General features: G+C 33.9%; 2 protein-coding genes across 2 annotated transcripts; one reads left to right on the top strand and one right to left on the bottom strand.

Moving 5' to 3' along the window:
• The first annotated feature begins 1,857 nt into the window (after positions 1–1,857).
• On the top strand, positions 1,858–3,041 carry Sod2 (superoxide dismutase 2). The gene is made up of 5 exons (XM_090157068.1): positions 1,858–2,003; positions 2,059–2,261; positions 2,325–2,438; positions 2,504–2,683; positions 2,745–3,041. Exons 1-5 carry the CDS (start codon positions 1,963–1,965, stop codon positions 2,891–2,893), a joined length of 687 nt encoding a protein of 228 aa, XP_090013194.1. The 5' UTR covers positions 1,858–1,962; the 3' UTR covers positions 2,894–3,041.
• On the bottom strand, positions 3,033–18,346 carry tefu (Serine/threonine-protein kinase tefu). The gene is made up of 57 exons (XM_090157067.1): positions 18,253–18,346; positions 18,061–18,161; positions 17,776–17,925; positions 17,582–17,705; positions 17,215–17,379; positions 16,988–17,153; positions 16,762–16,921; positions 16,530–16,705; positions 16,288–16,467; positions 16,109–16,216; positions 15,940–16,056; positions 15,221–15,330; positions 14,868–15,155; positions 14,604–14,800; positions 14,416–14,541; positions 14,156–14,341; positions 13,936–14,095; positions 13,574–13,868; positions 13,355–13,510; positions 13,190–13,265; positions 12,739–13,128; positions 12,507–12,667; positions 12,212–12,434; positions 12,035–12,141; positions 11,652–11,972; positions 11,498–11,591; positions 11,361–11,435; positions 11,112–11,294; positions 10,919–11,048; positions 10,610–10,862; positions 10,211–10,544; positions 9,959–10,130; positions 9,801–9,891; positions 9,610–9,744; positions 9,404–9,543; positions 9,197–9,342; positions 8,984–9,132; positions 8,818–8,913; positions 8,631–8,756; positions 7,965–8,175; positions 7,743–7,901; positions 7,556–7,678; positions 7,296–7,498; positions 7,018–7,234; positions 5,616–5,720; positions 5,402–5,554; positions 5,203–5,335; positions 5,065–5,147; positions 4,565–4,705; positions 4,380–4,496; positions 4,159–4,320; positions 3,942–4,095; positions 3,784–3,870; positions 3,685–3,729; positions 3,555–3,624; positions 3,308–3,492; positions 3,033–3,244 (listed from the first exon to the last, which is right to left on the bottom strand). Exons 2-57 carry the CDS (start codon positions 18,139–18,141, stop codon positions 3,069–3,071), a joined length of 8,871 nt encoding a protein of 2,956 aa, XP_090013193.1. The 5' UTR covers positions 18,142–18,161; positions 18,253–18,346; the 3' UTR covers positions 3,033–3,068.
• Positions 18,347–21,392: the final 3,046 nt, after the last annotated feature.

The following is a 21,392-nucleotide window of genomic DNA, read 5'->3' as shown; positions in this document are numbered from 1 at the left end:
TTAAAAACTACCAGCCGATCATAAATATTTTTCATATGAAAAAGAAGAAAATTCAGCTCATTTCAATGGCTCGAAATGAGGCCCCTAAAAATGCGGGGGCCTTAGGCGCGCACCTAATGGGTAAATCTCCACTGCACGGCACGTGCAGTTGAGTGTGTCGCACGTGACTACATGTCTTTATTTATGTCTATGGTAGCCACCTAGTTTCAACAAAATCGGTGATAATCACCTCGGGTAGTCTCCTCGTTAGTAGGAATATCCAAGAAAGCTCATTTATTATTATTATTATTATTACTATAAGATGTTTTCGAAAACACCGTGCGAAAATGATACGTTATCGATCAGGGTGAGAAATAAGGATTTTTTTTAAAACTGGACCTGTGGCCAGTAGAGCCTAGATAGTTTAATTAAAAAACTGGCCACTGGCCATTTACCATTTTTAACCTTCAAAATCAGGCCTTCATATTTTAACGAACTAAAATCTTGAAGGGAAAAACTTTGAATTATTTAAGTGGTCCCTAGGGCCACTAACACCCCGAGCATTTAATTTTTAAACTGGTCCCGCTAATTTTTAAACTTGCGATTGGCCTGTGATAGTGCCTTATTTCTCACACTGTTATCGATTAACCCTGTAGTCGTTTTACCTCTGCCAGTTCCTACTAGAATTGAGAACTGGGGAGTTGGGGAAATGGGCGACCCATTTCCCCAACTGTTCATTACGCCAACTTCGTAAAAAAATTAGTTGGTGAAATGCTCGGTTGGGGAAATGCATAGGGTTTGCGAGTTGGGGGAATGGGCAACTCATTTCCCCAGCTGTTCATTACGCCAACTTCGTAAAAAAAATTGGTTGGCGAAATGCTCGGTTGGGGAAATGCATAGGGTTTGCGAGTTGGGGAAATGGGCGACTCATTTCCCCAACTGTTCATTACGCCAACTTCGTAAAAAAATTGGTTGGTGAAATGCTCGGTTGGGGAAATGCAAAGGCTCTTGCGAGTTGGGGGAATGGGCGACTCATTTCCCCAACTGCTCATTACGCCAACTTCTTGAAAAAATTGGTTGGCGAAATGCTCGGTTGGGGAAATGCTTTGGGTTTGCGAGTTGGGGAAATGGGCGACTCATTTCCCCAACTGCTCATTACGCCAACTCCGTAAAAAAATTGGTTGGCGAAATGCTCGGTTGGCGAAATGCTCGGTTGGGGAAATGACCGGTTGGGAAATGAAAAATTGGTGAAATGGACGGTTGGAGATATGAGAAGTAGATTATAGTTAGTTATAATCATAGAAATCTCATAGGTAACTAGAATGCTGCCGTGTAACTGGCAAATGGGCCAAACGCCGTGGCAGACAATTGCCAGATCTCAGCCAATCAGAGCTCAAAGAGTGTTTCTGCCAAGAATTTAATGTCACCAGAGAGAATGACGTCACCTATCTCCCGCTATAGTAGCGGATCCAAGGAGGATTATTATCCTCCTTGGCGGAACCACTCTACGGCCTCTCATTGGCTGAAGGTTCAAGGCGAACTGGCGTCAAGCTCGGCCGTAGGCGGCAGCATTCTAGTTACCTATGAGATTTCTTTGGTACGCGTAGTCCAGAGTGTAAGTTTATTACTCCTAGCTATTACCTCATTTTTTAAAACATTTTTAAACATATTAAGTTCAGTTAATAATGATAATAGACATTTTGTTTATTTCCCTGAAATAAAACTCCTGTAGTGCTTTAAAAAATCATCTAAATTCAACGCATTTATGTATGAATTAAAATTTATCGCCAAAAAGAAATGTACGATAGTTTTCTAGGAAAATCGATAATTTTTTAGCCTAGATACGATAATTTCAGATTTTCGATCTGGCAACGCTGGTCCCCTGTGACCTGATGCTTTTATCGACTATCACAAAAAAAAAACCGTCCTAATTTGGAAGCCGGTGATTTATAATTTCTTACTATAATATACCAATATATTAAGATGTTGTCAGCTTCAAAATTGGGAAGAGCGATAAGCCTTGGGTAAAGTGAATTAAAATAATTAGATATAACTATTACTTATCTGACATTTTTTTAGACCGATTGCTCTAGGATGCACATCGACCCAAACCAAAGTATGGCGCAAAAAGCATACCTTACCAGACTTGCCATACGACTATAACGCGCTTGAACCAGTTATTTCAGCTGAAATTATGAAACTGCACCATCAAAAACATCACGCAGCGTACGTTAACAATCTTAATATTGCAGAGGAAAAACTAAATGATGCAACAGCGAAAGGTAACATTATTGTCAAAACCCTAAGGCTTTTAACCAATAATAACATCTTTTTCTCCCTCACAGCTGATGTAACTTCAATTATTTCATTGCAACCAGCTTTAAAATTCAATGGGGGCGGCCATATAAATCATTCTATATTTTGGCAAAATCTTTCCCCCAAAGGAGGAGAACCAGAGGGTGATATTTCTCATGGGAAATGCCTACAGATAATTGAGCACTCATTGTTATTATTATACTTTTAGGAGACCTTTTATTAGCCATTAAGAATGATTTTGGAAGTTATGAGCGCCTAAAAGAGTTGATGTCTGCAGCTGCTGTAGGGGTACAAGGTTCTGGATGGGCTTGGCTAGGGTATAATTCTAGCTCTGGGAAGCTTCAGGTAGCAACATGCGCAAATCAAGATCCTCTGCAAGCCACAACTGGTACTTAAACGTTTTTGTTAGTGACATTAATATTTTTGTACAACCTTAACTCTTTTTTTAGGGCTCACTCCTGTGTTTGGCATTGATGTTTGGGAGCATGCTTATTATTTACAATATAAAAATGTTAGACCCGATTATGTAAAAGCTATTTGGAATATTGTTAACTGGAAAGATGTCACTGATAGGTTTACAAATGCTAAAGGCAATTAAAAAATCCTTAACATCCTACCTTGAACAAGTAAAAATGTTATACTTTAAATTTAATAATTAACTATAATACACAAATGTATATACTATAACTGGAAGAGTTAATAACATGTAGGTTTGAATTATCAATAAAAATATCTGCTTATTAAAAGTATTAAAATTAACTTTAATAACAAATCTACAAATATGGTTGCCATCCAGGAAATAACCTTGCTAAATTTTGAGGATCTTTAGCTTGTTGTATCAATAGGCTAACCTGCCCCGTCACGCTGAGGGCTACATTGTCTTCGACACCTTGTAACTTTTGTTGCAGTTTCAATAGTACTCTTTCGGCTAACTTATTAATTTCTTGTCCTGAATGTGCCAAATTATCAATATTATTGGTAATAATCCAGTAAATTAGAAATTGTATTATACCTTGGTTTTCCGAATCATTTTCAAGTTTGTTATACTGTTGATCTTTAATGGTTGACTTTTGCAATGACGCAGCTTTATCCGAAGATAAACTCCACATATATAGAGGATCATATAATAATACTTCAAGAATAGTTAACAGAGACTCTTGTGAGCCTCTCATTACTTCCATAGTTTTCTCACAACACCTTTTCAAATAAATATTTTGCGCTTTTTAAATATATACATAGTATAATTAGATGAAACGAACCTTCTAAAAACTCCTTCTACCCCACAAATTCCAAATCCATCGACAATTTCCCTTGTTAATCGAAATGGAACTGACAGAAAAATTAAAATTTTAGTTTGTTATAAAATAAGAGAACAATGGATTAAAATACCAGTTTCTGGAGTGGCCAATATCTTCCCTTGTTCAAACGCAACCCCTAGCAAATAACAGGTTAAAAGCCATAACTTAAATACAAATGATTATTACTTACCAAAATCAATATGTATTAGTTCTGCTGTGTGTTTATCAACAAGAATGTTGTGAACATGTCGATCTCCCAGTCCCAACACGTAGCCCACTATAAACATAATGAGTAGTTATATTTCGTATAAATCAATTTTCATAAAAAATATTTCACGAATATCTAACCTATAGAACAGACGGCAACACTTCTGGAATAGGCAAGCCTCCTTTCATACCATTTGGTTGGTTCAGGAAAATGTTCAAGAAAGAAGTAGCGGAAAACCGGGGAAAATTTCTCGCAAATCATTTCAAAAAGTTCTAGCTTGCTTACTTTAGTGTTCTGTTACGACATAAATTAATAAATCATCTTTAAGGAAAAATAAGCAAGCTACAATTCACACACTGGCTGGGCAAGATATGCTCTTGCTTCACGAGCATCCCATTCATTTGGATAGTATCTTTTGTGAGCTCCTGATTTTTGGTCTATTCCTACTAGGTATTCTCCAATTGGTTGAGTACCATCACACCACTGTAAGACGCCACTTCGTCTCGATAGAGGAACAATCTATAGATATAAATCGTTAAAATAATTTTCATTTACTCTGGGATATCTCTAAAAATTACTTTGTAGGTCCGAATATTTAACCTCCTATTTTGGGTTTCAACATTTTTTTGTAGAAAACAATTGACTAGAGCAAATACTTGTTGCATGATAGCATCTTGTCTTAGATCATCCTGTCCCTAAAAAAAGTCAGGATTTTGAATGAGAAAAACTCATTTACTTTTTAACATAAAACATACATTCATACCTTCACAAGTTGCATATGTTTTTGTCCATCTGAGTTATAACACTCTATTCTCTTTGGGGAATTAATACCCGTACATAAAAAGAAGTCGGGGCCAAAATTTTTCACATACGCAATTTTTTTATACTCGCAGCTATAATCAATCTGTACAGGAAAATCATTTTCGAAATATTTAACATATGTACTATAATTTAGTGTAGATACACCACAACGTTTTAGGAAAATAGGAAAAACAATTTTAGAGAGTGACAATGGACCCCTATTTTATGCAAGCTGTCAATATGCTGTGCATCTCCCTAATTTCTATCAGTGGCATATGTACATATCTTTATTTTTTTTCAATGGTGTGTCCCCCGGATCAAAATCCTGGCTACACCACTGATTTCTATTTTTAGTTTGTGAGACTTCTACTCCGGTATCTGGAACTATATATGTACTTTGCCTATACTGATGCAGCCTACCTAATTGATAATACAAAAAAGTCTAAAATATAATGTTGCTACCTTATTTTCTTGAGTCAGAACTGAAACTTTGTCAAAATTACAGAGGTGCAAAGGTATGTTGCTAGGAATTTTTTGTTTACTGTCTGTAAATAAAACAGGCAATGAAATATGATGCAAAAAAAGTCAGAATAAACTTACATGGTTTGAACCGTGTGGTAGGGTAATAGGCAAGATCAATATAGGCTTCACATAATTTGCCAAGTTGGGCAATATATTCAGGCATAACTTTTTCAACGTGAGAAATGACTTTTTTGGCAGAAGTAATGCGATCCTATAATATATATAAACCAAAAAAATTAACTCAAAAGTCAAAGCTGTTTTTGAAAAACTAGATCACATCTTGAGCATCAGTAGTTGGTAGAGACTTCTTCTTTCCTCGGCTACTACTTTGAGTAGGTGTTTGGTAAGTTGAATCCCGGTTTGCGTTGGCTAAACCCATTAAAACTGGAATGGTGTGATGTGGATGATCGATACACATTCTTTTAATTAACTGAAATGAAGGTAATTAATTATTGATTCTACAAATTTCGTTAAGTTTTAAGTTTCCAAACCTCAGTAAGAATTCTATGAAACTCTCCTCCTTGGGTTCCCATTCTTGCAGCAAGTTGATATATCAAAGTTAAAAATTTGTATGTGGGCAATTTGTCCAAGTGAGTCTAAAAGACAATATTCATTTCAACAAGATGGCACAGGCCATAATAGCTGCCTCACCCCAAACCCTCTATCTCTGGATGGGACCACCTAATGGGTACTCCACCACTAAAATTGACAAGCCCCATTGCCCTGTTTATAGCAACAACTTAAGAAAACCAAGATGGCTAGTGCTCAAAATTTAGATTCAAACATCAATTACAGTTTTAACCTAAATAGTTTTAGAGAAATCAAATGTTCAATTTTATTGACGCACAATTGCCCAAATTGAGTTTGTGCATTAGAATGTGATATATTTCCTATTGATTCATGTACCATTTACAAATGTTCATAAAATGGTTTCACAGAATTCAAATGCCCAATTTTTATGGGCCCCCAATTGCAAAAATTGATATGGCTGTTGCTAGCTGACTTGGACCTAAGATGCTGCCTTGGGTATTAGCCTAGCTGATTATCATTTTGTTATTATTATGGTACAGGCATAATTAGATACAATAAGCTAAAATTGATGGAACAACTTTTCAATTACATTTTTACAGTTGAAGATAAATCAATGTTTCAAGAAGTCCTGTACATAGCCTGGGGAAGAAGGAAAATCCCCCTTTTATTAACTTTAGCAGTGTAGTACTGGCATAGCTAGATAGAGGAAACTAATACCGATTGTATGACACCAAAATTAAAATTTTATTGAGTACTGTCCAAAAGAAGTTAACTTTCACGGGGACCCAATTGGAACCATATAACCAATTTGAATTTGAGTGACCTAAACCCCCTTTTGAGGGGCTAATCACTACCCGTAATCGGTGTACAAGCCTGTAGCTTTCACTTTACTAAAGTAGTTACAGACTTTGCACTACCAAAAGCTGAACTCGCTGTAATCGGTGAACAGAATTTAAGGAAGTGGTTAGCCCCTCGATCCGTTTGAAAAATATCAGTGGCACAGCACTATCACGGTTAGATAGAGAGAGCAATTACTAATCGAATGACTTAGCAATTAAAAGTTTCATCGAATACTGTTGAGGATAAATCCACTTTTCCTTGGAGCTAAATCAATTTTTCATTTAGGGGACACAAAACCCTTTTTGATTCATATGTGCAGAGCAGCACTACCATGGTTAGATAAAGGGAACTAATACTAATTGAACAATGCATTGTTTAAATTGCCATTGTGGGTTTTAGAATAGCTGATAAAAATAAAAAATTTAAATCAAAGATTTGGGGGCCACGTTATATTCACCACCACCAAACATGTAGTCTACATATAGAGGGGATGAAAGCTGGAATAGGGAGTTGAAATATTACCTGAATAGCTTTATTCACGGTTGGATCTTGAGAATTTTCAAACCAGAGAGAAATAACTCTAAAGACCCTTAAATCATGAGCTCTCGTGTCTCTTAAGCAAAATAGATAATTTTCAAGGGCTTTGATTCTAAATTTCTTTATATTTTCTTCAACAGCTTTCACTTCACTTTCATCTATATTACTCTGTTTCACTCTAAGATTTATTGCCTTACGGTCACTGTAACAGATTAGTTTATATTCTTCAATTTTGGTCACAGCTTTTGAATTTAGCCACTTACTCATTGTTTGTTTTATCATAAATTTTCTTTAATAACATTGCTTCATCTCTAGCATGCACCATTGTGTTCATTTTAGTTTGGAAAGCTGGGGTATTTCGATACTTAATCAATGACTGGTAATGTGCATCTGAATATCGTGCAATAGCCAAATGTCCATCATATAACAGTTCTTGGTTAGAGGTTTGTTTGAATAATGAGAGGGCCTGAAATTAGTATCATTTTAAACAAAAATATATAGCACAAAAACTTATATATTTTACTTTTTCCAAATAATTAGCCAGAATTGTAGATATGTTTTCACCACTGGTTTCAGCTTGCCATTTCCCATAAAATAAAAGAGTCTTTGCATAAAGAAATTTTTTCCATGCATTTTCTTGTTGTTGCTAAATTTGTAACATGTGAAAATGTGACAGATTATTATATAGTTTTAATACAAATACAACTCACAAGCTCTAATGGCTTAAGCAATGACTTAAGCAACTGCTTTGCCACGTGAGATTCACCACGGCACCAATACAATCTAGCTTCATCTAATTTTATATGCAAAGAACTTTCATTTGACTCTTGATGCTCTTTTTTCAGTTCCTTCAATGCTTTTTCAGCAATCTATTAAAGGGGAATTACAAGTCATCAGATTTAGTTCCTCAGTTTATTTAAAAAAAGACCAACTTCTAAATGATTTTCAGTTAAAGCAAAATTTAAAGTCTTTTCCAAAGTTGATATCAGTCCCTTTAAAAGCACGCCTCTCCTATGATCTCTGCTTATAATCTGACGAAAAACAACTGTCTGAATCCACAAAGTTGGTTCAAAAAACTCAAAACTGCTGAAGGGTACTCTATTAGCTATATCCCACTCTTCAATAAGGGTATCCATTGTCCCTCTATAAAAAGGATGTAAAATTTATGAAATTTGTTTGAAGTAATATACTACTAATAAGCAGTGTAGCGTCCAACACAATACAATATCTCTATCCAGTGACGTAGAATTGTATGGTCGTATGTACAAACAAAATCCTGGCTATGCCACTGTCTCTATAGACTAGCAATAACGCGATTCTACCGATTAATTGGTTTTTGTAATAGTAAAAAAACTACAATTTTACCAAAACAAATTCCAATTATATCTTTTTCAAATACAGAGTAGATGGCGAGGCTAACATTTTAGCACTAAACTTTGATCTAGCTAACCTAAGTTGCATAGTAAGTGTTTTGCTCAGTGATATTGGTGAAAGTCCAACGGAAATGGATGTTGGTAAAAACTGGGTTAAAAAATCAGTATTGGCTTTGGAATTGATATCAAACTCCATTAAATCGACCAACATGGCCAGGAACATACTCTGATTGGTGCTTTATAGCCATTTCAACAGTGGACAGAGCTTTAAGGTTACTGAGAATTGGATAAATGCTTTTGGTCGCTTCTGGAGTAGCACCCAGCAGACAAATTTCATTCAGAACTTTTCGCCTATAAAAGTAAAAAAAAAATTAAGGAACCAAATAAGATAAAACATCAAACTTAATAATACCGTCCAATTGATATTTGGTTTAAAGAAGATTCGTAATCTTTAATCTCCAAATAATTTAGAGCTTTAAATAACGATTGATGGACACCTTGATTTTCTCTGAAGGAAGAATAATGTTAACTAAAGCATAATTTTGGAGATATTATACGTTACTAAAATGTCAAATTACACTTCAGGTATTATTACGTTCCATCGATTCATTCTCCATGCACATTCACTTTGATATTCAACCATCTCAGACGAGGGCTGATTACAATTTACAATTAGTCCGTTTAAGAAACCTTCAAACGTGTTAGTCAAACCACTCTTTTTCAAGGCCTATATAGAGACTTGTAAATTAGTAAATAAAACAAAATATTTATTAATGAGAGACAAATTTTACCATTAGAACGCCTTGTGTTTGTGCCACATTATCAGAAACCATTTCTGAATCACAGACAGCAAGAACCCTGTCCCATTTGTTTTCTTGAGCATAAAGGCAAAGTCTTAGTGGGAAACTATCACCAAAAAGCCTTGAACAACCATGTACTACACGTGTAAATTTAAATTGTACTATTCAACTTTATCCAGCTAAAAATCATTTGTTTACCCCCATCATAATCTCCAATTTCTTTGAAAGCCTTAAGAAGCAATAGTTGAAACACTTCAGCTTGATCATGAGTGCCCAATCTTGAAATTATAGTTGATCCCTGACTGTCATAATCGGGATCTTCATTTGACTTCATCACACTAAAAAAATTTGCATATTTATCAACTTCGCTTGTTTATCAAGGTTTACAGTAGACATGATTATACCGGCTCATTTCATCACACCATAGTTCTATATACATCAAGGATGTAAAATAAGCTCCACAATAAAGAGCAGCATCCGCCAAATGCAAATAATTAATATTTAATGAAAATTCAGTTTCCAAAATTGTGGATTCATTTCTACAGATTGGTAAAATAATAAGTGAAATAATAAATAAAAATATTCCTTAATGTACTTTTCTTTTGGTCTTATTCTGAGATGGTGAACAATGTTAAGAATAGCTCGAACAGCTTTTTTTTGTAGGAGCAAAGTGTCTTGACTGGTTTCTGAAATAAAATTTGCAAAAGATAATTGGTACTTTTGAAAAACAAGAGATCAAATAAATACTCTCACCGAGATTGAAATTACTATCATCACTGTCCTGGGATGTTTTAATTTTTTTCTTAAGCCAACAGTGTTTGGCTATAAAATTTGAAATCTGCCTTGACAGTACTTCTTGATTTGTATTATTCTGTTCCAGGACCTTAGAGATCAGATATGGTAAAATTTTTTCACAAAATGTTGGCTGTAATAAAACAACGAAATAAATATTTCCTTAATAAATACAGAAGACAAATTATTTTAATAACTATAGTTGTATTTTACCTCAACAAGGCAGATAGGTTTCAGTTCTTTAAAAATGGAAGACTTTTGGGGAACAGATTTTAAAATTGAACAAACAAGTTGGGAGATCCATATTTGATAATCAACTGATCCCTCCGGGCACCAAAGCGTGTGATCATCCACAAGAGATACAACTGCATTATCATTATCCTTAGAGTCATTGCTTCCCGTGGTATTTGACTTAGAAATCAAAGGCAAACAGCGCTGATATACTTTCATTTCACTGTTGCTTTTGCATTTATTTAAAAATCTCTTGCTATCAGGTGTGGATAAAAGGTTTTTCATTACTGTAGTTGCCGCTTCAAAGACTTCAAGCCTAAAATTAGAAAAATTACATGGTAAAAAATATTTCACATTGTCATGTTCTATCTAAAGAAAAACCTTTCATCTCCAAGGTAAGTAGTGAGGTGTTCATAAATGAGGTATTCTTCACTACTGTAAAAAGTGCTGACATTTTTCTTGGCCATTATTGCTGGCAATATGGGTGAGCCTAAATTAACAGAACCTATTTCCCCTAAACACTGGGCAGCAACTTGTTGAATTTCTTCAGAACTTATCTGACTGAATGACAATAAGTAACAGATAGTCAAATGAAGTAGAGATTCTTCCAAGTCTTCGGTAAGCAAAGTACTATCTGAAATATAGACCATTGTAAAATCATTCAGTTTACATATATCAGTTCCAATTTACTTTGGTTGAAAAGAGTTAATCCAATTAACTCTTCTTTTCGACTTCTGAGTTGATTTAGAAGATTAACTAAACCTTCTTTTCTTGTACTGTTTTTTCTCCGCTTACATCCTTGGAGAAAGTTTTGCAAAACCTATGGAAATTATGTAATTTTGATAAAATTGTTGAAACATGTAATTTAAAATAGATCGTCTACTTCACTGAGAGTTTGATCATCATTTTTGTAACTTCTAAGTTTGTCTTTGATATCATTTAGAGGCCACCAGTGGGATTGTTTTTGTGGTGTACCTGGTAAATCATCTACAAGGGCTAAAATGCCTTTTAATGCTGAACTGTTTGATGCCTTTTCAACAATTAAAATATTTAAAAGTTTGATAATCTGAAATATCAAAAAAAAATTATTAATACTGGAAAGTATATTGAATGTCATCCAAAATTAACACACTTCAACAGATATTGAACCACTATTAAAAATTTTCAATACACCATCAACTATTTCGGGGATCAAGTCAGATGCACCCTGTGAAAATAAAAACAAAATAAATGAAGATTACATAAAAATATTTAAAAAAAACTCTGTACATCTACAAAAACATCAATGCAATTCAAAACAAGAGTTTGTAGCAGCATGATAGATAATGTTACAATACATTCGTCTAATTCAGTCCATGGAATGCTAAATAAAAAAAATACATTTAGAGTGTAAAATTACGAAAACTTTATAAACAATATTTACATTAAGCGGTTAAATTGATTGAGCATAAGTAGTGTAATTTCTCTAACCACAAATGTAGCCATGTTTTTTAAATTACTCTTGAAATAAGGTAGAACTATTTCTAAGAAAAAATGGTAAACTAGTATAATTCTGCAACGCTCTTCCTTCCTCTCAGCTTTGGCTAGTTTTTGGTGTAAGACAAATAAAATATTGGCAATCCCACAGTCATTTCCATCAGCGATTATTTCCACAACCGATTCTTTACCGTATTGCTTTGCCAAATATGCAAAGGCTTTTATAATCTTTTGCGATTTATTTTGAATTTTAGTTGGCGGAGGCAGGCTATAAGTAATGAAAACGGATGAAGATTATAATATTACCTAACAAGATTAAAAGATACATACAAATTTTTAAACCGTTTAAGTTGATGCTGAGTAGGTGTTTCATTTAAGCTCAAGAGCAATCTTATTACAATTTTGTGAAACTGAGCAGTTACTTGTTGTTCTAATACCTAACACATTAAATTAAGGATGAAGTTTATTAAAAAACCAATTTGGTTACTACAAAATTTTTATATTTACTTGTTTGGTGATAGTATTCTGAAGAAATTGGAGGCACTGAGCAGCTTGTCGATTATCTTTGTTATTTTCAACAGCAAAACGAGAAGAAATTCCAGCAAATATTTGAGAAAAGGAATCTATAATAAGGTTTTTTGTTTCTTTTCCTAATTCTTTGGCTATTTCATTAAGTTCAGTTGGTTCCATTCTCCAAAAAAGCAATGGAATTATATGCAACTGATAATTTCTACATATTAAAAAAACTTATTTTTTAAAATTGTGCGTGGGGTTATATCTGCTGTTCCTATTCCTAATGTACCTATAAAATTCTCTGAGCGTCTGGCACTTCAATATTTCGAAAGGAAAATCTTTAAAGGGATTTTTCAAATCAAGCCAATGTTTAAATATAAAATCAAAATGCAACTCTAAAACAGAGAGTTCAGAAGATAAAGATTGCTTATTTTGAATTTGAGACAATACCTATTGAGAAATTTTTTAAATTATGGTTGAATTAAAATATGAAAACTATGGAAATGTGAGGTTTTGCCTACTTTAAAAATGACATCGAATGGAACATTCTTCAATTTTACAATTTGAATCAAGGCAAATATTGCATCTCTTTCACAGCTCAGGCCAGCAGAGCTGACATGTAAAAGGAATGCTAATAAGCTTGAAAGACAAGGTGATATCAAGGAAGATTCCACTCTGCTACAGTTATTGATGCATATTGTGTAACATTCGTCAAAAATAATCTTTCTTTTCTCCTCGAATTGGGGGGAATGTTTAGATAGATCACTTAGAAAAAGACCAAGTTTGGAAGAAGATTGGATACGTAATTTTATCTTGGAAGAGTGGAGCATTTGAACCAAATCTAAGATTGGAGACTCTAGTTTACAGTCTTCAGATAGATTGTAGTCACACCAGCTAACTTGAGCATCGAACTACAAAAAGAATATGATATTAATAAATGCGTTATTACAGCAATATCAACAAACATTGTACCTTTAGCAAAGATGAAGTAATGTTGATTAAAGCACAGATATAATCAATTTCATGTGGTTCTTCCTTTTCTCTACCCCTAAAAGCATGAAATAAATAACTAAATAAGTAGCAGTAGTAGAAGGGAAATACTAACTATATAGTCAATTAGAAAATAGAATTCAATACCATAAAGCTTTAATCATACTGAGCAATAACTTTCTGTTTTCAGTTCGAGTTTTCTTCTCATTTTCTTTAGGGACCAAGTGAGGAATACATTTCTCCAAAACACCAATACAGTCAACAGAAAAATCATTCTGAGTCTTATATTTACGAAATATAGCTCTGCAAGATTACAGTTACATTATACACTCTTGTCAAAATTACTGTTATAAAAATTATAAGAACCTCATATTTCCAATAATATATGCAATTTCTCCATCTTCAATAACACCTTCACACCCTACTAAGCTCCTCATGACCGATATAATTAGGTAAACATTTGCAGGGATTAAAAGATTCAGGTGCTCAAAAGAAATATAATTTTTCAGTTGATTACGGTATTTTTCAGGACTTAGAGTATGGTCTTTGAATAATTCAGAAAAGAAAAGTTCAACGAGTAATTTTGAAACATTTTGCTTCAAGGAACTTAATGAAGCCATATTATCAACTTTGTTATCAGATCCAATTGAAGGAGTTTGGGCTTCGAAATAAATAATACATTTAGAGCACACTTTAAGAGAGCCTAAATATCAGAATATTGAAAATACCAGTAGAAGTAGAAGGTACTTGACTAGAAATGTCATCATCATCATCCATTAAATATTCCAGATCTTCTCTCGCAAGCAAAGAGTTGACTTGGGTTGAAGAGCTTCTTGGAGAAAACCTTTTTGCAGTTGATGGTAAATTGAAAGAAGTTTCAGGGTTTTGCTGGAAATATTGTAAGTTTTAAAGGCAGTTTGTTAGAAAAGGTAAAAGTTACATAATTACATTGTTTAAAATTGCAAGTAAAGATTCTAATAGGTTGTCAGGAAATAATGACCAAACCCAATCAGACGCTTCAGGAATGTCAGCGTTGTACTCAACAGCTATTCTAAGACTATTGATAACTTCCTCTACTAATTTTAAATTATCAAAAGTGCTATTTATAGAGTCACCAATTTTCCTTAAAATTTCCTGTAAAACCCCAATTTTTAATGATCAGTAACTATAATTTCAATGAGATTGAATATATTTGAAAATATATTTACTTTTGTATGTTCAGTTAGTCTGGATGAACTTATTTCTGCACTGGACATGATTTTGTGTTTCCACAATAGTTTTTGTAAAATTATTAAAAAGCACACTTGTTTTGCAAATAAGTCTATGGAAAACACCTAAAAAATAATAACAACATAAAAGTAATGGATAAAGTAAATAGATACACTATCACACAAACCTGACTAGGATCTAAAAGGTGTCCAGTTTCATTTTCCACGGAAAGCAGCACCTGATCTAATAAAAGAGTTATAAATGACATTTTCTTCAAGCCAGATCTTTGAAACTCTGGAACTTCGGTAATTTTCACCAGTAATGGACTATCAAATGTGGATTTCAAAAGATCTTGTCTAATTAAAGTATATTCAGCAAAACAGCCTATAATAATAGGTCATAATATAAGAATCCATTTTAAGTTGTTTTTATTACATATGCTAATATCTACCAATTGACTGCTCTGGTTCCTGGTATATCAAACTTGAATGGCCTTCTCTGAAGCAGAGAAAAATGAAAGCATTTGCTAGTGCACTTACACAAGGTAAATCATTCTGAAAACGTTTTGAAAGGCAGTCTTCTGAATAAGAAAAAATCCAGTGTACAGTTTCCATTTGGTACCAGTGTTTTTCTTTGGTTTGACGATTAGTTGAAAGTAGAGTAGTAAATGGTATTGTAAAATTTTGTAGGAAACATATTAGAGTGTTTAAAGATGATGATGAAACTGGATTGGATGATCCTAAAAAAATAATCATAAGCAAGTCAGTAATTTCTAAAACTCTTAATACACAATAAGGAAGAAACCTGGCATATATAAGCGTTGGAAATCAACAGTTGGAGTAGCAAGCTTATTTTTTAACAATATTTGAAGAAGCCCATGGGATTCATGATGGCAGTGGTTGAGTGCAACCATCCTAGGATAAAAACGATATTATGTAGTTACACAATCAGTATATAAAATGAGTTTTTTAATTTTGAGTCTGGCAGAGAGTTCAACACCATGAAAGAACATTTGAAAGACAGATTTCAATGCTGTATAATTACATTCTCTGGTATGCCAGAACTTACAGTTCAGCTTTTCAGTGGCTTTAAATACACAGGTTTAATAATAATAAGCTAAGCTAAGCTAATACCCAAGGAACCCCCCACAGGGTCCACTAGTGATTTGTTAAGACAATTACCGTTGGATGGGTTAAATTGCGTAGGAGGGTGGTGGCAAGCCTTTCAAGGCACGCGAGCCAACAGATCCCTAAACTTACTATTACTGTTAACCTCAGCAAGTTTTAATGGAAATGGGAAACCAAAGAGTTAGGGGGGGGGGGGGGAAACCCATCTAACCAGCAGGGAGATAACTTACAAATTCAAAGCAGAAATAGTGGTTCCGAGTTTTCACCCAGCGCCACAAGCTGGGATCGAACCCGGCCAACCCTTTTTGTAAGCTGTGAGTGCATATTTTCAGTTGTAATGGTTTGTCTTTTTCTTCATGGGTAGAGAATTGCTAACATCTAACACAATTACAATACCTGACAGTGTGCTCAAAAAGTTTGTCAAAAACATGTTTATTCTTCTTTGTGTCTTTTTGTAAGTACGCAGATACTAAGGCACTGCTACACTGCAAAAGGACTGACCGGACTTCAACTCTTAAAAAAAAAATATTTAGGCTTTCATAAGCATGAAAAAAGAGAAACTTACTGTTTGCAAGATATCTGGATAAGTAAAATTGTTTCCATAAGCTTCACAATATCATCCATTTCGATAACTTTGGGGTATTGGAACAACAAACCAGATATTATTCTTACCCTTAAAAATAAAAGTGTATAAAATCTACTGGGCAAAGGAATATTAATAAACAGCTTAGAATTTGACCTTACCATGGAATAATTTCAAAAGAAGTCTTCAATTTTTTCAAGGGGTCTAGTAGAGATGAAATGCAATACATTGAACGAGGCTTTTTAAAATTTTCACTTTGAACACCATTTTCCTTCGTTAAAAAGATGAGATTACAAACTTCAATAGCCAATTCAACAAACTCAGGCTTCATAGAGATCCCACTAAATAGAACAAAATAAAAAATTATATAACATTTTGGTAGGATGATTGGACTATTACCCACCTAGTAGAATATTTTGATTTCTGGGGACAATGTCCGCATTCTCTAATGACAACATCGAAAATTGATTTCAGATTACAATTCCATTGAGCAATGTCACAGTAATAGTTTCCAGTGTTCAATGAGCCACCAGGATTATGAACAACAATTTGAATGTAAAAGAATTCTATAAATTTTAACTGAAACAAAATATAAGTAATCATAACACAATGTGATAAATTAATTTGGTTTTTACTTTAGCAGCATCTGATTTAGTAGATGACCAAATATTAGCAAAATATGGAATAATCTTTTCTCCTAAATTACATACATCCCACCGACAATCTAAAATGTTGATTTTCGAAAAATTTATTAACACTCCTAGAAAACTTTCATGGTGGCGCAAACTTTCGTCTCTAAAAATTAAACAATAATAATGAAAAACAAATCATAACAGAAATAAATGAAAGCTTTCAAAATACTTCAAATTGAACACAGCATCTCTAAAAAATGTAAAAATCAAATCTATGGTGTCCTTATTCACATCAATTTTTTGAGACAAATTTAAAAGTTTCTGCATCAAATCTAAAAGTAAACTTTTTTTCCATGTAGAATTTAGATAAAAATCTCTACAAACTTTCAAAGTATCTGTTCCATAAGGAAAAACTGAGTTAGTTAAAGTTTTAATACAAATGTAAATAGTACACACTTGAAAGAATTTCAGAAGACATCTCATTTGATAAGATATTGGATGTTAACACATCTTTGTCCAATATGGATATAAACTCTTGGCCCAATAAATAGCGAGTTCCCTGATTAGCTAGGATTTTCAAAATATAAGGAAAAAAGTTTGGTGGTTTGGCTTTAAGTCGACCTAAGTGGATAAACAAAGTAATCAAAAACATACAATTTTACAAAAATTACATGAAACAACAAAAAGCTTATGCTTGTGATAGAAAAAAAATAGGTAGAATACATTGGATTGTAGGAATGACTTAATTGTGTATAGTCTACACTCTTAATGATTCTATCTACATATTTTCAATGACGAGCTAAACCTTTCTATTAAAACATACTTTGTGCAGCAGCCTTAACTATGCATTTGAACAAATTGACACAAGAATGTTTTGATTGAATCATGGCACTGGTAAGAGGTTTATTCTCATCTAGTTGGACTTTTGATAAAATTTTATCCGTTTCCTATCCAAAATAATTGAAAGGTTCAGCCATATTGTTCCTTGGTCGAAAGTGGTGTTGTAATTAACTATACCATTTCAATGTACTTTTTCACAACTTTTAAGATACTACTCCACGTTACGAGCCCACCAGCATCATTTTTAATTTTCTTGGATGAATTATCATCCAATACTTGAATGACGTTAGGATCTGAGATAAACTTTGGAAAGTTCTCTGCACCAAACTATTAAAAGAGAAACAAGGGAAATTTCTCAGGGGTAACTACAGATAACAATAGAAAACTATTAAAAAATGTAGACAAGGATTGACAATCACTGTTTCTTTATTCCAAGGAGGAACACACAAAATTATTACTTACCTTTCTATCTGTAACTTTTTCCGAAGTTAATTTGTTTAAGCAAGAGATAAAAGAATCCGAAATTCTGTCACCGTAGTCCATGCTTACCACGATATCAGGGGCTGAATAACAAGAATGATAAATTGGTGTATATAGCAGAGGCCTTCACACCAATCACACAGCATGAAATGTCAATACAAACAATATACAAACAAAATTAAAAACAGAGAAATCAATGTTCATAGTTTGAAAAGTTCACGGAATCGCATGACCAACCAACGTCAATCTGCCAGAACGAAAATTCGGAAACGTACATTTTTGGCTACGGTAGGGAACGCGAAGAAAGAAAATGAATGTTGGACTAAACTAAAGAAAGAAAATGAATGTTGGACTAAACTAAAGAAACATGAGTTTAACAGTTATATCCCATTTCTAGGGCTGTGCGAATAGTGGTTTTAGGCAATCGAGTCGGTTATCGAGTATCAAATATTTTTTCATCGAGTATTCGAGTCGAGTAATATTGAAGTCGAGTCGAGTACGCGAGTACTTGATTAAGGGGAAACTTTCTCTTATTCGAGTCGAGTAACTAAAAAAAATGGAGTAATATTTTTAACGAGTCGGGTTATCGAGTACTTGATTAGGAGCTGGTTTTATTCAAGTAATTATGAAATTAAATTTAAACGGAGTAACTTTCAATGCTGAAAAATATTCCTTTAATTTAAATGAACCACAGTTTCCACAACTATGTAGTTACCGTTTATTGCCCCCAAAAAGGTATAAAAACCCCTCTTCGAACTTTGTAGCAACGAAAATAGAAAAACAAATACTCGACGAGTTTAGAGAGCAGCTTATTATTAGTAATCGGGTACCCGAATATTAAATTTTTTGGTATTCGGTAATCGACGAGTATTCTCCAATTACTTATTCGAGGTCGAGTTCGAGTACTCGACCTCAAAAAAGGCCGAGTACTCGATGATGTTCGAGTACTCGCGGGCCATTTCTAAGAAAAATTACAAAATTATCGATTGATATAAAATATAGACGTGTACGTCTAATCTCTAAACATTACCGTAAATCTAAACATGGCCGTATTTCGAGTTCAACGGGTTTTTTACCGTTCCCTAATGGTAACGTCCGAGCCGAATTGCGCAAATATGACCAGGGATAATTATTTCAAATTGATACCATTCAATCTAGGTTAATTGCCTATCGAATGATACAAACTATAGACGTGTACGTCCTAAATAACTTGAACTATTAATTTCTAAACATTACCGAATTTCGCGTTTAACTTTTTTCATTTGTTTCTAGCTGTAATGTCACTTTTCGGGCCGAATTGCGCAAATATTACAAGGGAGAATTATTTCAAATTAATACCATTCAATCTAGGTTAAATTGCTATAGATTGATACAAACTATAAACGTGTACGTCCTAAACAACTTGAACTATTAATTTCGAAACATTACCGTATTTCGCGTTTAACTATTTTCATTTGTTTCCTATAATGTCACCTTCCGGGCCGAATTGCGCAAATATGACAAGACAGAACTATTTCACGTTAAACTTTTTTAAACCAATTAGTTTCGCTTTTATATCGAGGTAATTATAATAATACGGTTATCGTAACACTATAATTTTCTATGATAATAAAAGTTAATGATGGCGCACGCCGTGTAAAGGCTTGGTTTGTGTGGCTTGAAGAAATGTTGAGAAAAATATCTTGACAAATAATTGCCATTCAATTTTAATCAATATTTCTACAGATATGCTATGTTCTGTTTTTTTTTGGGACAGAATATAACATATCCCCTCCCAACCCATGAATTCGAAAGATGTTTTCTAGAAGCCTGTCATCTCCGTGACATTTGTAGTTGAGAAGCATGTCGCCTCTGTGGGTTTTGTTGAGAAGCATGTCGCCTCTGTGGGTTTTGTTGAGAAGCATGTCGCCTCTGTGAGTTTTTTTGAGAAGCATATCGCCTATATAGATGGTGCCGGAGACATTTGTCGGTCACTTAGCCAAGAAAGATATACTCCTCTATAACATTATGTGCGATTTTCAGTACAACACCTACCACCCATATATTAGAAAGGTTCCGTCGTTAGTCGTTAGACTCGAAATCTAGTGATTTCGGGATGTTTTCGCGACGAAGCCGTCATTTTCTGACAGTTTGTCAAAGAACTCGCGTTTCCATTTTCGATTTTGACCTCGGGCAGCCGAGATCAAGGTAATTTTGGGGGTCGAAAAGCCTAAACGAGAGATCGTTGTCAAACTTTCACGTTAAGGTGACTTTTTCCAAGCGAAAGCATCGAGAAAAAACTGGCCCCTTAAACCAGTGAAATTGAATAAAATTATTTAATTTGTATATTTTCTATTTCTGATTGAAAGGTAGCGCAAAATTTCGAACTATCGTTACTAGTTATGTTAATTTGATGCGATAAATTTTCTGATAAGCATTTAGCGTATAGGCAAATAGCTGGTCCACAGTTGTAGAAAAAAGGTTGACAGGATAAGTTAAGGTTCGACGCCGTTATCCACTTGGCTGGCGTGAGTTTAAAATGTTTTTGAACGCGAGTGAAATAACGAACCAATTGATCTACCTCATTTCGATGTTTTCCTTTATAAGGAGCTCTTTCCTCGTCGATGAAGTAGTCGTATTCGCAAGAGTCGTAAACAGTAATTTTGAACACGTCTTTTTTATCAATTTCACGGTTGCCAGAAATAAATGATTTTTTTTTAACCATAACAGGAATAAACGTTACTTCTCTGGTCTTAAATCTGTTAACCTTCTTTAAAAAAATACTTGAAATAAAAGTGTAATTGATTTTCTGAAAGTGTGTTTCAATCGTCTATAAACTTCGCAATGGAAGTGTAAAAATTAGTTTTTAAATATTGATTCTTTGAAAAGCGCCCTCTAATAGTTTGAAAATAACCGTTTACCATAAATACCGTAAAACATTTATTAGACACGATTTTAGCTAATTGTTTTTGGCCTAAACGGAATTGTTTTCTCCCACTATAGTTTCGTCGTCGGAGTCAAATCCATATGTTCCGCGTTTTCATGTACCACCAGCGTAGAGTAATTATTTCCGGATTCGGAAACCTCCTCTCCCAATTCGCAAATTTTATTTTCAGTTATTTCCGAATCAGGAAAGTCATCTACCCTTTCGGGTAATTCCTTTCCGGATTCAAAAATTTTCTCTGTGAAAATTTCCTTTTCGGATTCGGAAATTTGCTCCTCCGTAAATAAAGTTTTCTGTACAATTATCTTAGCCAATTTTTTTGAAGGTGTTGTTAAATTGTTATCATTTACCCTTTTAGAACCCTTTCTTGCGCCCCTTTGCAAAATTTCGC

This window comes from Leiobunum rupestre, chromosome 8 (assembly GCF_980474605.1).
Source record: "Leiobunum rupestre chromosome 8, qqLeiRupe1.1.hap1, whole genome shotgun sequence".
NCBI lineage: Eukaryota > Metazoa > Arthropoda > Arachnida > Opiliones > Sclerosomatidae > Leiobunum > Leiobunum rupestre.
Note: the sequence above shows the minus strand (reverse complement) of the source record. Positions and strands in the feature narration are given on the sequence as shown.